The sequence below is a fragment of the Carcharodon carcharias genome, chromosome 19 (genome assembly GCF_017639515.1).
Source record: "Carcharodon carcharias isolate sCarCar2 chromosome 19, sCarCar2.pri, whole genome shotgun sequence".
In the NCBI taxonomy this organism is placed as follows: domain Eukaryota; kingdom Metazoa; phylum Chordata; class Chondrichthyes; order Lamniformes; family Lamnidae; genus Carcharodon; species Carcharodon carcharias.
In genome coordinates, this window is record NC_054485.1 from 63,754,208 (window position 1) to 63,772,318 (window position 18,111).

At 44.8% G+C, this 18,111-nt stretch overlaps 1 protein-coding gene across 1 annotated transcript in view; it reads left to right on the forward strand.

Annotated features, from left to right (window-relative positions):
- LOC121291982 (granulocyte colony-stimulating factor receptor-like) overlaps positions 1 to 18,111 on the forward strand; it is a 273,059-nt gene that overhangs the window by 50,917 nt on the left and 204,031 nt on the right. Inside the window, exon 5 of the mRNA XM_041213693.1 lies at positions 3,017 to 3,207. Coding sequence (XP_041069627.1) covers positions 3,017 to 3,207 — 191 coding nt within the window. The remainder of the gene's footprint in view (positions 1 to 3,016; positions 3,208 to 18,111) is intronic.

Below are 18,111 nucleotides of genomic sequence, written 5' to 3' on the forward strand. Positions count from 1 at the left end.
TCCTCACTTATCACCCCACCAGCCTCCACCATTTCCACCAACACCAGCATGATGCAACCACCAAACACATCTTCCCTTCACACCCCCTGGCAGCATTCCGCAGGGATTGTTCCCTCCGGGACACCCTGGTCCACTCCTCCATCACCCCCTACACCTCAACCCCCTCCCACGGCACCTTCCCATGCAACCGCAGAAGGTGCAACACCTGCCCCTTTACATCCCCTCTCCTCACCGTCCAAGGGCCCAAACACTTCTTTCAAGTGAAGCAGCATTTCACTTGCACTTCCCTCAATTTAGTCTATTGCATTCGTTGCTCCTAATGCAGTTTCCTCTACATTGGAGAGACTAAATGCAGACTGGGTGACTGCTTTGTAGAACACCTTCGGTTTGTCCGCAAACATTACCCAGACCCCCCTGTCTCTTGCCATTTCAACACTCCACCCTGCTCTCATGCCCACATGTCTGTCCTTGGCTTGCTGCATTGTTCCAGTGAAGCTCAACGCAAACTGGAGGAACAGCACCTCATCTTCTGACTAGACACTTTACAGCCTTCTGGACTGAATATTGAGTTCAACAATTTTAGATCATGAATTCTCTCCTCCATCCCCACCCCCTTTCCTATCCCCCCCTTTTTTTTCCAATAATTTAAATAGATTTTTCTTTTCCCACCTATTTCCATTATTTTAAAATGTATTTCCATCCATTATTTTATCTCTACCTTTTAGCCTTTTTTGATTCCTTCACCCCACCCCACCCCCACTAGGGCTATCTGTACCTTGTTTGTCCTGATTTCTACCCTTAATTAGCGCATTCCTTAGATAATATCACCAACTTCAACACCTCTTTGTCCTTTTGTTTGTGACATCTTTTGGTTATCTCCACCTATCACTGGCCCTCTATCCAGCTCTACTTGTCCCACCCCACCGCCCCACCCCCCTTAAACCAGTTTATATTTCATCTCTCTTCTATTTTTACTTACCTCTGTTGAAGCATCATTCAGACTCGAAACATTAACTGTGTTCCTCTCCGCAGATGCTGCCAGACCTACTGAGATTTTCCAGGTGTTTTTGCTTTTGTTTGGGATTTCCAGCATCCACAGATTTTTGCTTTTATCTTTGTTTTCCTCAACTGCCTATCTAATTCCCTTTTTGAAATCATTGATAGCCTCTAGACAATGAATTCAAGGTCATTACCACTCACTGCGTAATAAAGTTGTTCCTCACATTGCCTCTTTATCATGTGTGCAACACCTTAAAACTGTGATCTCAAAGTCCTTATTCCATCAACTAATAGGATCAGCTTGTTCTCGTCTGAAACTAAATCTGTCGTAATCCTGTACATCTCTAACAAATGTCACCCCTTTTGCTCTAAAGAGAACATTCCAGTGTTTCTAACCTAACCTTGTAGATATATTCCCTCATCCTTTGCAACCAATCTGGTAAATGTCCTTGTGCCCACTTAAGGACCCTCACACCTGTCCTAAAGATTGGTGAGCAGGACTGGACACAATGCTCTAGTTGGGGCCTAACCAGAGCTTTATAAATGTTCAGCATTACTTCCCTGCTTTTGTACTCAATGCCTCTATTTATGAAACCCAAGACCCCATATGCTTTGCTAATTGCTCTGTCAGTGTGTCCTGCCACCTTCAAAGATTTATGCAAATGAAGCCCATGTCCCTCAGTCTCTGTGCAACTTTACAACTTGAGAATTGCTGAAAAAAGAGACATGTTGAAGCTTTTCATCTTGCACTCATCAGGACACCGCAAGAATACCAATATAAGGGGAAAACAACAATTTATACTGTATGTGAAGAGAGTGCTGATTGTTTAGCAAGTGGAATTGCCATGAAGGATGCACCAGTGATGGTCTACTGCAAGACTACCTTCATTGGTCAATATATGTGTTAGGATTCTTACATTTCCACATACTATAAGATTGGTCTTATCGGCAACCTTATAAATAGGGCCTAAGCCATTTGCTCACCGTGCAAGCTTGATGTGAAATAGGGGCATCAAAGGCCTCCTGCAGGATAATGGCTACCCTGGTCAGATCATTTCACGCTGTATATCATGCAAACTCAAAGTGCCCAGTCCACCTCAGATTACCCTGGAAGGCCAAGGTATCTTAACAATTTGAGCACCAGGTATGCAGTAGCAACACAAGTGATATTTGCCACTAACAGGATGCCACTGCCAAGTCAAAAAGATATTCTGCCTATCATACAAATGAGTAATGTAGTATATGAATTTCAGAGCCAATGTGATGCTGGGTACACACCGTAAGTCCCAAAGACTAGCAGATCATATGAAATAGCTGCTGTTCACAACGGGCAGGGTACAAGACTGTACCCAACCAGCCTCTGCTTGCAAAACTCAAAACAGTGTCCAACATTAGATGTGATTCAGTGATTGGACAACAATTGCAAAATAATCCTCAATTTAGGATTGCCAGTGAGGCTCACATTGTGGCATGTGTGTGTGTATGTACTGGAGGCTACATATATTAATGCACATGGTCCTGTTCTTTACAGACAGAAAGAACATGTACACACATTGTGCCTGTTTTAGATAAACAAAATGAGTTACAACCATTTGCTGACTCATTCCTCAGGGCAATGCCTTGACTAACCAGGGTCAAGCTGCCTGGTTTAAATTTCAAACAATGCTTGGCAGTTAACTGTCTGTCACCATCAGTGGCGCATTCTCCATGGCAATGCCACTTGCCAACCAATCAGCATTCTCTTCACGGACAATATAAACTGTTGTTTTCCCATTATATTGGTATTCTTGCGAAGTGTTCTGGTGAGTGCAAGATGAAAGGTTCTTTTTTCAGCAATATTCAAGTTCTGTACTACAAAACCACTATTTGTGCACTTTATAACTGTACCACTAAGTCTATGTTGCCTTTCCATAACCCTTCTACCAAAATGTAGCACCTCACCTCTCTGTATTATCTGTCAATTGTCTACCCATTCTGCTGGCCTATCAATACATGTCTGTTTCCTCACCACTTTTAGGAATCTGGCTAAGTGCCATAATCATGACATGAATGCACAGAGGATTGACTGCTTGTCTCAGGATTCCCGCTCCTGTACAGTCCCTCGTGACAAGCTGCGTCTCTTCTCCACTTATGACATCTCTGTTATTGCTAAGAATGTACTCGGATCTACAGAGTCGGAGGTCCGGTGCCTCGATGCAATGGATGTAGGTGAGTCTTGAGAATGTGAGAACATTACTCTCCGATTCTCCATGAACAGCGGATTCCCCATTTGTCACTTTCTATCACTCTGCCTGTGCCAATAATTCCCTTCATGTGTACCTCACTTTGTTTTTGCTGATCCATCAGACGCCACTCAGCCCGGGGTATTGAAATTTTGTATGGATTCCAATTGGAATCAATCCAGTTCACTGGTAATTAATTTTATCTATCAGCTTTTGAACAAGGCTTTAAGGTGAGATTGTTTTAAAGAAAAATGTAAATTAGTACAGAGTTTAATATAGAATTAGAATCACCCAAAAGAACTCATAAGCATACTCATCTCATCCAAAAGACTCCTCTGACTTTCGATGGGTGCTCAGTTCCATGAAAGTGCACATCTTCTTCCTTTTGGATAAGTACTTTCAGTCAGAATATGGCTAGTATCTTCTCTTCAGTCTGAATGCAGCTTTCTAAGTGTCTCTGGAGCTGGGATTTTTAAACCTTAGAGATGGTTCAAGACCCTCCCTCTCCACATATTAATGGAGTCTTGTCACCCATTGATTGTCTGACAGATTCTTTAATTTATTTTAATTGGGCTTGGCCTTTGTGCGCAATTAACCTTGATAAGAGAACAATGAACTTGTTCAACACGTTCGTTCAATTTTATTTCAGACAGCTATATATTTTGTATAACTTTGGTTTCTAAGCTTTCTTTTATTTAAATAGATCCTTTTGTAGTCATTTTGTGCCTACATTTTAACTTAAGTTTTACGAGAAGACTTTGTATCAAACATAAAATCTCTTTAGGAACATACCTATTATTAACCCGTGTAAGTGAAAACACCAATCTTATGATAAAATTATTAATTAATTAATAGTTATTTAATCATAGCTGAGACTCAATCTTGTTATTTAATCAAAACTGAGACTCGGTCTTAGATTGTGGGCTGGGACCCAACCATCCTTATGAGTTGGTCTCCTCCAGTGTTCCTTATCTGTTGTTTCCATAGCTACATAATTCTAATAACGCAGATTTGTTTTAAACTAAGAAAGTAATTCTAGCGAGTTAATTTAAATGTAAAGACAAAAATGACAGAACACAGCTAAGGCTACATACCTATAAAAGGTGAACTAATAATGCCAGTTCTCTTAATGATCCAGAATTAAATCTTTGATTGTTATTAAAAGACAAACTGCTTACAATTTTGATATTACTGGCTCATGCTTCTATATGTTTTAATATGTTGTATCACTGTAGAGTACAGAAGTTTTCAAAATTGCAATGTCATGCATTTTGTTAAAAGGCTTCTTTTAAGAGGTTCTTAACATAATGAAGCATTTTAAAAATAACTATTGATTCTTTCAAATGTTCTTCAAAATTAAGGTTATCTTAAAATCGTCTGTTGCCGGCTTGTCTAATTCATTGTCAGCATAACAATATATAAAGTCAAGGAATCACATGACTTCCTTTGGCCCTGTTAGTTTATTCAGTGAGTTTAGTCTGAGAATGATTGATTTTTAATAAAAATCAACATCTAAGCTTACCTACATGGGATACCGACATCACAATATATAGGACCCTGACACCAGGTGAGATGAAAGTGACTGCCCTTGACATCAGGACAGCATTTGAACGAGTGTGGCATCAAGGAACCCTTGCAAAACTGGAGTCAGGGGGAAAACTCTCTGCTGGTTGGAGTCATATCGAGCACAAAAGAAGACGGTTGTGGTTGTTGGATGTCAGTCATCTCAGCTGCAGGACATCACTGCAGGAGTTCCTCAGGGTAGTGTCCTAGGCCCAACCATCTTCAGCTGCTTCATCAATGACTTTCCTTCCATCATAAGGTCAGAAGTGTGGATGTTCGCTGATGATTGCACAATGTTCAGTACCATTCGTGACTCTTCAAATACTGAAGCAGTCCATGTCCAAATGCAGTGAGACCTGGACAATATCCAGGCTTGGGCTGACAAGTGGCAAGTAATATATGCAACACACAAGTGCCAGGCAATAACCATCTCACTGCATTGTTCCAGTTTCCCACCTATTTCCATTATTTTTAAATATTTCTAAATCTTTTATGCTCTCCCCACCCCCACTAGAGTATACCTTGAGTGCCCTACCATCCATTCTTAATTAGCACATTCGTTTAGATAATATCACCAACTTTAACACCTATGTGTTCTTTTGTTCTGTTGTTGGTGACATCTTTTGATGATCTGCTTTTATCACTGCTTGTTTGTCCCTACAACCACACCAACCCCCTCCACTTCTCTCTCTCTCTCTCCCTCCGCCCCCCCACACACCTTAAACCAGCTTATATTTCAACTTTTTCTTGGACTCGAGCTCAAGTTCTGTCGAAGGGTCTTGAGGACTCGAAATGTCAACTCTTTTCTTCTCTGTCTATGCTGCCAGACCTGCTGAGTTTTTCCAGGTAATTCTGTTTTTGTTTTGTGTAGATGAGGGTAGTGCAGTTGATGTAGTTTATATAGATTTCAGCAAAGCCTTTGACAAGATCCCACATGGGAGACTTATAAAGAAGGCAAAAGTACATGAGATACAGGGTAATTTGATAAGGTGGATTCAAAATTGGCTTAGTTGTAGGAGGCAGAGGGTGATGACAGAAGGTTGCTTTAGTGACTGGGAGCCAATGTCCAGAGGGATCTGTGCTCAATCCCTTATTATTTGTCATTTATATAAATGACAGATAACTTTGTGGGAGGTAGGATTAGTAAGTTTGCGGATGACACAAAGATTGGCCGGCTGGTTAACAGTGATGTTGAGTGTCTTGGACTACAGGAAGATATAGACGGGATATTCAAATGGGCAAATAAGTGGCAGATGGAATTTAACCCTGAAAAGTGTAAGGTGATACACTTTGGAAGGAGTAATTTGACAAGGAAGTATTCAATGAACGGCATGACACTAGGAAGTTCTGAGGACAAAGGGACCTTGGTGTGTGTGTCCGTAGATCTCTGAAGGCGGAGGGGCATGTTAGTGGGGTGTTGAAAAAGGCATATGGGACACTTGCCTTTATCAATCGAGGCATAGATTACAAAAGTAGGGAGGTCATGTTGGATTTGTAGAGATCCTTGGTGAGGCCACAGCTGGAGTACTGTGTGCAGTTCTGGTCGCCACATTATAGGAAGAATGTGATTGCACTGGAGGGGGTGCAGTTGAGATTCACCAGGATGTTGCCTGGGATGAAACATTTAATTTATGAAGAGAGGTTGGATAGACTCGGGTTGTTTTCGTTGGAGCAGAGAAGACTGAGGGGTGACCTGATTGAGGCATACAAGATTATGAGGGGCATGGATAGGGTGGATAGGGAGCAGCTGTTCCCCTTAGTTGAAGGATCAGTCACAAGGGGGCATAAGTTCAAGGTGAGGGGCAGGAGGTTTAGGGGGGATGTAAGGAAAAACTTTTTTATCCAGAGGATGGTGACAGTCTGGAATGCTCTGCCTGGGAGGGTGGTGGAGGCGGGTTGCCTCACATCCTTTAAAAAGTACCTGGATGAGCACTTGTCATATCATAACATTCAAGACCATGGGCCAAGTGCTGGTAAATGAGATTAGGTAGGTAGGGCAGGTGTTTCTTATGTGTCGGTGTAGACTTGATGGGCCGAACTGTGGGTTTTCTGCACTGTGATTCTGTGAGTAACTCACCTCCTGACTCCCCAAAGCCTGTCCACCATCTCCAGGCACAAGTCAGCAGTGTGATGGAATACTCCCCACTTGCCTGGATGAGTGCAGCTCCCACAACACTCAAGAAGCTCAACACCATCCAGGACAAAGCAGCCCACTTGATTGGCACCACATCCACAACATTCACTCCCTCCACCACTGACGCAGCAGTGTGTACCATCTACATGATGCACTGTAGGAATTCACTAAGACTCCTTCCACAGCACCTTCCAAACCCACGACCACTACCACATAGAAGGACAAGAGCAGCAGACACATGGGAGCACCACCACCTGGAAGTTTCCCTCCAAGTCACTCACCATCCTGACTTGGAAATATATCGCCGTAACTTCACTTTTGCTGGGTCAAAATCCTGGACCTCCCTCCCTAACAGCGCTGTGGGTGTACCTACACCACCGGTCTGCAGTGGTTCAAGAAGGCAGCTCACCACCACCTTCTCAAGGCAGTTAGGGATGGGCAATAAATGCTGGCCTAGCCAATGAAGCCCCAATCCCCAGACTGCATCAATAAACACTGTACATGGGACCCAAACACCATTGTAGATGGATGACAACATTGCAGTAACTGGGGCACTGACATCACAGTAACTGGGACCACGACTGTACAGTAATGGGAACAACACTACAGTAAATGGGACCCTGACACTACAGTAATTGGGACCCCGACACTACAGTAATTTGGACCCCTACACCAATGTAATTGGGACACTAATAACACAGTAACGGGGACCCTGATACGACAGTAATTGGGACCCTGACACAACAGTAACTTGGACCCTGACTCTACGATAATTGGGACCGTGACAGTACAGTAACTAGGACCCTGAAGCCAAAGCAATTGGGAACCCTGGCACTACACTATTTGGGACCCCGACATTACAGTAACTGGGACCCTGACACTACACTAAAAGGAACTCGGAGACTACTGTAACTAGGATGCTGACACTACAGTAACTGGGACCCTGATGCAAGAGTAATTGAGACCCCGACACCACAGTAACTGGGACCCTGACACCAAAGCAATGGGGACCCTAAAACCACAGTAACTGGGACGCTGACACCCCCTACAGTAATAGGGACACGGACACTAAAGTGACAGGGACCCCGACACTAAAGTGACAGGGACTCCAACACTAAAGTGACAGGAACCCTGACACTACAGTAACTGGGACACCAACATCAAAGTAATTGGGAACCCGACATCACAGTAACTGGGACCCTGATACAACAGTAACTGGGACCCTGACACTACTGTAACTGGAACATTGACACGACAGTAACTGGGACCCTGATACCACAGAAACTGGGACCCTGACACCAGAGTAACTGGGACACTGACACTATAGGAACCAGGACCCTGAATCTACAGTAATTGGGACTTGGACGCAATAATAAATGAGCCCCTGATACTACAGCAATTGTGACTTCATACCACAGTAACTGGGACCCTGAAGCCAAAGTAAATGGGACGGTAACACTACAGTAACTATGACCCCGACACCAAAGTAATTGGGAACCCGACACTACAGTAACTGAGATACCAATACCACAGCAACTGGGACCCTGACACTACAGTAATTGGGACCCCCACTCTATAGTAACTGGGACTTTGACATAATAGTAATTGGGACACCTGCACTACAGTAACTAGTACCCTGACACTACAACAATTGGGATGCTGACACTACAGTAATTGGGACCAGCACGCTACAGTAACTTGAGCCCTGACACTACAATAATTCATACTATTTGGGACCCCGACATAAAAATAACTGGGACCTTGAGTCCACAGTAACTGGAACCCTGACACAACAGTAACTATGACCCTGACACTATGTAATTGGGAGCCCCACAATACATTAACTGGGACCCTTGACACTACAGCAATTGGGATCTTGACACTACAGCAATTTGGACCCAGGCACTACAGTAACTGTGACCCTGATACTACAGTAATTGGGACCGCCACACTACTGTAACTGGGATCCTGACACTACAGTAGTTGGGACTCAGGCACGACAATCACTGGGATGCTGACACCACAGTAACTGGGACCCTGATGCTGCAGAATTTGGGACCCTGACTCTACAGTAACTGGGACCCCAACACCAAAGTATTTGGGATCCTATTACTACAGTAACAAGGGTCCCAACGCCAAAGTAATTGGGACCCTGACTCCACAGTAACTGGGATCTGGATGCCACAGTAAATGGTACCCCAATGCTGCAGCAACTATGACCGTGACAGTACAGCAATTGGGACACTGACAATACAGCAACTGTGACCATGACACTACAGTAATTGGGAACTCCACACTACAGTAACTGGGACCCTGATACTACAGTAATTAGGACCCCAACACTACAGTAACTGGTATCCTGACACTATAGAAATTGGGACCCAAGACAACAGTAACTGTGACCCTGACACTACAGTAATTGGAACTCTGACTACAATAACTGGGATCCCAACACTAAAGTAATTGGGAACCTGACACTATAGTAACATGGACCCTGACACTACAGAAATTGGGGCACTGACAATACAGTAACTATGACCCTGACACTAAAGTAATTGGGACCCCCACACTACAGTAACTATGACCCTGAAACCAAAGTAACTGGGAGCCTGACACTACAATATCTTGGACACTGACACCACAGTAACTGGTATCCCAACACCAATGTAATTGGGAATCTGACACTACAGTAATTGGGACACCACACTAGAGTAACTGGCATCCCCGGCATGAGAGTAACTTGGATCCCAACGTCACAGCAAGTGGGACCCAGATGCTACAGTAATTGGGACACCACACTACATTATCTGGGACCCTGAGACTACAATAACTGGGATGCTGACATTACAGTAACTTGGATCCTGGCACTATAGTAATGAGGACCCCCACACTATAGTAAACGGGACCCCAAAACTACAGTAATTGGGACCCTGACACCCTAATAACTGGGACAAGTATTTGGGACCCTAACACTACAGTAACAAGGGTCCCAACACCAAAGTAATTGGGACCCTAACACCACAGTAACGGGGACCCAGACACTACAGCAATTGGGCCTCTGACACTTGAGTAACTATGACACTGACACCACTGTAATTTGGAACCCCACACTACAGTTACTTGGACCCTGACGCTAGAGTAATTGCGAACCCCACACTACTGTAACTGGGACCCTGATACCGAATTAATTGGGACCCCGACACGATAGTAACTGGGACGCTGACACCACAGTAACTGATAACCCAACACCAATGTAGTTGGGAATTGACACCACAGTAACTGCCACTACAGAAATTGGGATGCTGACACTACAGTAATTGTGACCCCGACACTACAGTAATTTGGACTCTGAAACCAAAGTAACTGGGACCCTAACACTACAGTAAAAAGGTCCCAACACCAAAATAACTGGGACCCTGACACCACAGTAACTGGGATCTGGACACCTCAGTAACTGGGACCCCAACACTACAATAATTATGACCGTGACACTAAACCAAGTGGGACACTGACAATTCAGCAACTATGACCTACACTACAGTAATTGGGAACTACACCTTACAGTAACTGGGACCACAGTATTTGGGACCCTGACACTACAGTAATTGGAACACCAACACTACAGTAACTGTGACCCTGACACTACAGTAATTGGGACCCCGACACTACAGTAACTTGGACTCCGACACTATAGTGGCTGTGACTCTGACACTACAAAAATTGGGAGCCTGACACTACAGTAACAAGGACACTGAATCTACAGTAATTGGGATTTCAACACTACAGTAAATGAGCCCCTGACACTACAGAAATTAGGACCCTGACACTACAGTAACTGGGATCCTAACACTACATTAAAACTGGGACACTGACCCCACAGTAACTGGGATCCCAACACCGATGTAATTGGGATCCATACACTACAGTAATTGGGATTCTAACACTGCATTAACTGGGACCCTAACACTACATTAAAACTGGGACACTGACCCCACAGTAACTGGGATCCCAGCACCAATGTAATTCGGACCCAGACACTACAGTAATTGGGATTCTAACACTGCATTAACTGGGACCCTGACACTACAGTAACTGGCATCCTGAAACCAAAGTAATTGGGACCCCGACAGCACAGTAACTGGGACCCTGACATCGCAGTAAAAGGAACTCTGAGACTTCAGTGACTGGGATGCTGACATTACAGTATCTGGGACCCTGACATTATAGTAATTGGGACCCCCACGCTATAGTAACTGGGACCCCATAATTAAAGTAATTGGGACCCTAACACCACAGTAACTATGACACAGACCCTACAGTACTTTGGACACTACAGCACACTACAGTTACTTGGACCCTGATGCTAGAGTAATTGGGAACACAACACCAATGCGATTGGATCCCTGGCACTACAGAAGCTAGGAACATGACACTAAAATAACTGAGACCTTGACACTACAGTAATTGTGGCCTGACACCACAGTAAATGGGACCCTAACACTACAGTAACTGGGACCCCGACACTACAGTGCCTGTGGCACTGACACGACAGTAACTAGGACACTGAATCTACAGTAATTGGGACTTGGATATGACAGTAAATGAGCCCCTGACACTAAAATAATTGTGACCTGACAATACAGTAACGGGATCCTAACACTACAGTAACTGAGACCCCGACACTACAGTGACTGTGACTCTGACACTACAATAATTGGGACACTGACACTACAGTAACTAGGAACACGACACCAAAGACATTGTGACCATAATGCTACAGTAACTGATACCCCGACACTACAGTAACTAGGACCCTGACACTAAAGTAATTGGAATTTGACACTACAGTAACTGGGACACTGACACTACAGTAATTGAGACTCGGGCACCACAGTAACTGGGATGCTGACACCACAATAACTGGGACCCTGACACTGCAGAAATTGGGACCATGACTCTACAGTAACTAGGACCCTGACACCACAGTAACTGGGACCCCAACATCAAAGTATTTGGGACCCTAATGCTATTGTAACAAAGGTCCCAACACCAAATTAATTGGGACCCTGACTACACAGTAACTGGGACCCCAACTCTACAGTAATTAGGACCATGACACTAAAGCAATTGGGACACTGACAATACAGCAACTATGTCCATGACATTACAGTAATTGGGACCTCCACACTACAGTAACTGGGACCCTGACACCACAGTATTTGGGACCCTGACACTACAGTAATTGGGACCCCGACACTACCATAACTTGGACCCCGACACTACAGTGACTGTGACTTTGACACTACAAAAATTGGGACCCTGACACTACAGTAATGAGGAAACTGAATCTAAAGTAATTGGGACTTCGACACTACAGTAAATGAGCCTTTGACACTACACTAATTGGGGCCCTAACACTACATTAAAACTGGGACACTGAACCCACAGTAACTGGGATCACAGCACCAGTGTAATTCGAACCCAGACACTACAGTAATTGGGATTCTAACACTGCATTAACTAGAGTAATTGGGAACACGACACTAACGTGATTGGATCCCTGGCACTATAGAAGCTAGGAACATGACACTAAAGTAACTGAGACCCTGACGCTACAGTAATAGCGAGCTCCACACTACAGTAACTTGGACCCTGACACCACAGTAACTGGGACCCTGACACAATAGTAAAAGGAACTCTGACACAACAGAAACCGGGACCACGACACTACAGTGATTGGGACCTTGACACTTCAGTAACTGGGACCTTGACACTACAGTAACTAGGAACTTGACACCAAAGACATTGTGACCCTGACACTACAGTAACTGAAACCCCAACACAGCAGTAACTAGGACCCTGACACCACAGTAATTGGAACCCAACACTACAGTAACTGGCAACCTGAAACTAAAGTAATTGGGACCCTAACACGACGGTAACTGGGACTCAGGCACTACAGTAACTGGGATGCTAACACCACAGTAACTGGGACCCAGATGCTACAGTAATTGGGACCACGACTCTACAATAACTGGGACCCCAGCACCAAATTAATTGGGAACCTGACACTAAAGTAACTTGGACCCTGATACAACAGAAATTGGGGCACTGGCAATATAATAATATGACCCTGACACTACAGTAATTGGGACCCCCACATTACAGTAACTGGCACCCTGACACTACCATAAGTAGGACCCCAACACTACAGTAACTAGGTCCCTGAATCTAGAGTAATTGGGACTTGGACACTACAATAAATGAACCCTGACACTGAAGGAAGTGTGACCTGACATTATAGTAAGCGGGACCCTGAAACCAAAGTAATTGGGAGCCCAACAATACCGTAACTGGGACCCCGACAATATAGTGACTGTGAATCTGACACTACAGTAATTGGGACCCTGACACTACACATTAACTAGGACACTGAATCTACAGTAATTGGGACTTGGACACTACAGTAAATCAGCCCCTGACACTACAATAATTGTGACCTGACACTACAGTAACTGGGACCCTAACACTACAGTAACTAAGACCCCGACACTACAGTTACTGTGGCTCTGACACTACAGTAATTGGGACACTGACACTACAGTTACTAGGAACATGACACCAAAGACATTGTGACCCTGACACTACAGTAACTAGGACCCTGACACTAAAGTAATTCGAATTTGACACTACAGTAACTAGGACCCTGACACTAAAGTAATTCAAATTTGACACTACAGTAACTGGGACACTGACACTAAGTAATTGAAACCCGGGCACCACAGTAACTGGGACCCCAACACCAAAATATTTGGGACCCTAACACTACTGTAACAAGTGTCCCAACATCAAAGTAATTGGGACCCTGACTACACAGTAACTGGGATCTGGACACCACAGTAACTGGGACCCCAACACTACCATAATTATGACCATGACACTAAAGCAATTGGGACACTGACAATACAGCAACTATGACCATGACACTACAGTAATTGGGACCTCCATGCTACAGGAACTGGGACTCTGACGCCATAGTATTTGGGTCCCTGAAGCTACAGTAATTGGGACGCCAACACTACAGTAACTGGAATCCTGACACTATAGAAATTGGGACACCAAGACAACAGTAACTGTGACTATAACTCTACAGTAATTGGGACCCCAACACTACAGTAACTGGGACCCCAACACTACAGTGACTGTGACTCTGACACTACAGTAATTGGGAGCCTAACGCGACAGTAAAACTGGGACACTGACCGCACAGTAACTGGGATCCCAACAACGATGTAATTGGGATCCATACACTACAGTAATTGGGATTCTAACACTGCATTAACTGGGACCCTGACAGCACAGTAACTGGGACCCTGGCATCGCAGTAAAAGGAATTATGATACTACAGTAACTGGGATGCTGACATTACAGTAACTGGGGCCCTGACACTATATTAATTGGGACCCCCACACAATAGTAACTGCGACCCCAAAATTACGGTAATTGGGACCCCGACACCAATAGTTGTGACCCTATCACCACAGTAACTATGACACTGACCCTACAGTACTTTGGAACCGCACACTACAGTTACTTGGACCCTGATGCTAGAGTGATTGGGAACCCTACTACAGTAACTAGGAATTTGACAACAAAGACATTGTGACCCTGACACTACAGTAACTGAGACCCCGACACAACAGTAACTTGGGCCATGACACCACAGTAACTGGGACCCTGACATTACAGTAAATGGAGCTCTGATACGACAGAAACTGGGACCCTGACACTACAAGTAATTGGGACCCCGCCACCACAGTAATTGTGACCCCGACACTACAGTAACTGAGACACTGACACTACAGTAACTAGGAACTTGACACCAAAGACATTGTGACCCTGACACTGCAGTAACTATGACCCTGACACCACAGTAACTGGAACCCAATAGTACAGTAATTGGGACCCTAATACTAAAGTAATTGGGACCCCAACGCTACAGTAACTGGGGCTTGGGCACTACAGTAACTGGGACCCTGACACTACAGTAATTGGGACCCCAACACCAAATTAATTGGGAACCTGACACTAAAGTAACTTGGACCCTGACACAACAGAAATTGGGGCACTGACAATGTAGTAATATGACCCTGACACTACAGTAATTGGGGCCCCACACTACAGTAACTGTGACCCTGACACTACAGTAATTGGGACCCCGACACTACAGTAACTAGGACCCTGAATCTACAGTAATTGGGACTTGGACTCTACAGTAAATGAGCCCTTGACACTACATTAATTGGGACACCGACACTACAGTAACTGGGACACTGACACCACAGTAGCTGGGATCTCAACACCAATGTAATTGGAAACCTGACACCACAGTAACTGGGACAATAATGCTACAGTAATTGGGACACGACACTACAGTAATTGGCATCGCTGACACTACAGTAATTGGGATCCTGACACCACAGTAAATGGGGTCCAGACACTACAGTAATTGGGATTCTAATACTACATTATCTGTGACCCTGAGACCCCAGTAACTGTGATGCATGATATTATAGTAACTGGAACCCTGACACTATAGTAATTAGGACCCCCACACTATAGTAACCGGGACCCCAAAATACGGTAATTGGGACCCCGACACCAAAGTAATTGGGACCGTAACACCACAGCAATGGGGACCCTGGCACTATAGCGTTTGGGATTCTGACACTACAGTAACTATGACACTGACACCACAGTAACTGGGACCCTGACACTGCAGTAACTTGGACCCCGACACGACAGCAATTGGCACCCTGACACTATAGTAACTATGATCCTGACGGTACAGTAATTTGGAACCCCACACTACAGTTCTTTGGACCTTGATGCTAGAGTAATTGGGAACCCCACACTACAGTAGTTGGGACCCCGGCACGACAGTAATTGGGACCCCGACACTACAGTAATTGGGACTCCGACACTACAGTAAATGGGACCCTGAAACCAAAGTAATTGGGATCCTAACACTACAGTAACTATGACCCTGACACCAAAGTATTTGGGAGCCCGAAACCACAGTAACTGGGACCCCGATACCATAGTATTTTGGACCCCGACACTACAGTAACTGGGATCCTGAAACAAAAGTAATTGGGACCTCGACGCTACAGTAACTGGGACACTGACACCACAGTAACTGGGATCTCAACACCAATGTAATTGGGAACCTGACACCACATTAGCTGGGATGCTGATGCTACAGTAATTGGGACACGACACTACAGTAATTGGCATCGCTGACACTACAGTAACTGGGATCCTGACACCACAGTAAATGGGGCCCAGACACTGCAGTAATTGGGATTCTAAGACTACATTATCTGTGACCCTGAGACTACAGTAACTGTGATGCATGATATTATAGTAACTGGAACCCTGACACTATAGTAATTAGGACCCCCACACAATAGTAACCGGGACCCCAAAATACGGTATTGGGACCCCGACACCAAAGTAATTGGGACCCTAACACCACAGCAATGGGGACCCTGGCACTGTAGCAATTGGGATTCTGACACTACAGTAACTATGACACTGACACCACAGTAACTGAGACCCTGACACTGCAGTAACTTGGACCCCAACACGACAGCAATTGGCACCCTGACACTATAGTAACTATGATCCTGACAGTACAGTAATTTGGAACCCCACACTACAGTTCTTTGGACCTTGATGCTAGAGTAATTGGGAACCCCACACGACAGTAATTGAGACCCTGACACGACAGTAATTGGGACCCCGACACTACAGTAATTGGGACTCCGACACTACAGTAACTGGGACCCTGAAACCAAAGTAATTGGGACCCTAACACTACAGTAACTATGACCCTGACACCAAAGTAATTGGGAGCCCGACACTACAGTAACTGGGACCCCAATACCATAGTATTTTGGACCCTGACACTACAGTAATTGGGACCCTGGCGCTACAGTAACTGGGACCATGACACTACAGTAACTGGGACACCGACACTCCAGTAATTGGGGCTCGGCCACTACAGTATCTGGGATGCTGACACTAAGTAACTGGTACACTGAAATAACAGTAAGTGGGACACAGACACTACAGTAACTTGTACCCTGACACTACAACAATCGGAATCCCGACTTCACAATAACTGGGACCCTGACACTATAGTAACTATGACCCTAACACTACACGATTGGGAGCACCACAAAACATCAACAGGGACACTAAAACTACAGTAACTGGGACCCTGACAGTACAGCAATTTGTACCCTGACACTACAGTAACTATGACCGTGACACTACAGCAGTAACTGGGACCGCCACACTACAGGAACTGGGACCCTAACACTACAATAACTTGGACCAGGCCACTACAACAATTGGGACCTTGACACCACAGTAACTATGACCCTGACACTACAGTAATTGGGACCCCGACACAACTGTAACTGGGACCCTGAAACCAATGTTATTGGGACCTCGACACCACAGTAACTGGGACCCCGACACCACAGTATTTGGTACCCTGACACTACAGTAATTGGGACCCCAATACTACAGTAACTGGGACCCTGACACTAAGTAACTGGTACCTGACATAACAGTAATTGGGACGCAGACACTACAGTAACTTATATCCTGACACTACAACAATTGGGACCCTGACACCACAGTAACTATGACCCTGACACTACTGTAACTGGGACCCCAACACTACTCTGAATCTACACTAATCATGGACTCTGAATCTACGCTAATTGGGACCTGGACACTACAGTAAATTACCCCCTGACACTACAGTAATTAGGACACCAACACTAACTGGGACACCAACACCACAGTAACTCAGACCCCGACACTACAAAGTTGTGACCCTGACACTACAGTACCTGCGACCCCAACACTACAGTACTTGGACCATGGCATTACCATAACTGGGACCATGAAACTACAGTAACTGTGACCCTGACACTACAGTAATTGGGACCATGGCACTACAGTAACTGTGACCCTGAAACCACAGTAACTGGTACCCTGACACTAGTGGAGTAACTGGGACCCCGACAGCACATCACTTTGACCCTGACAGTACAGGTATTGGGACCCCGACACAACAGAAACTGGTACCTTGAAACCAAAGTTATTGGGAACCCA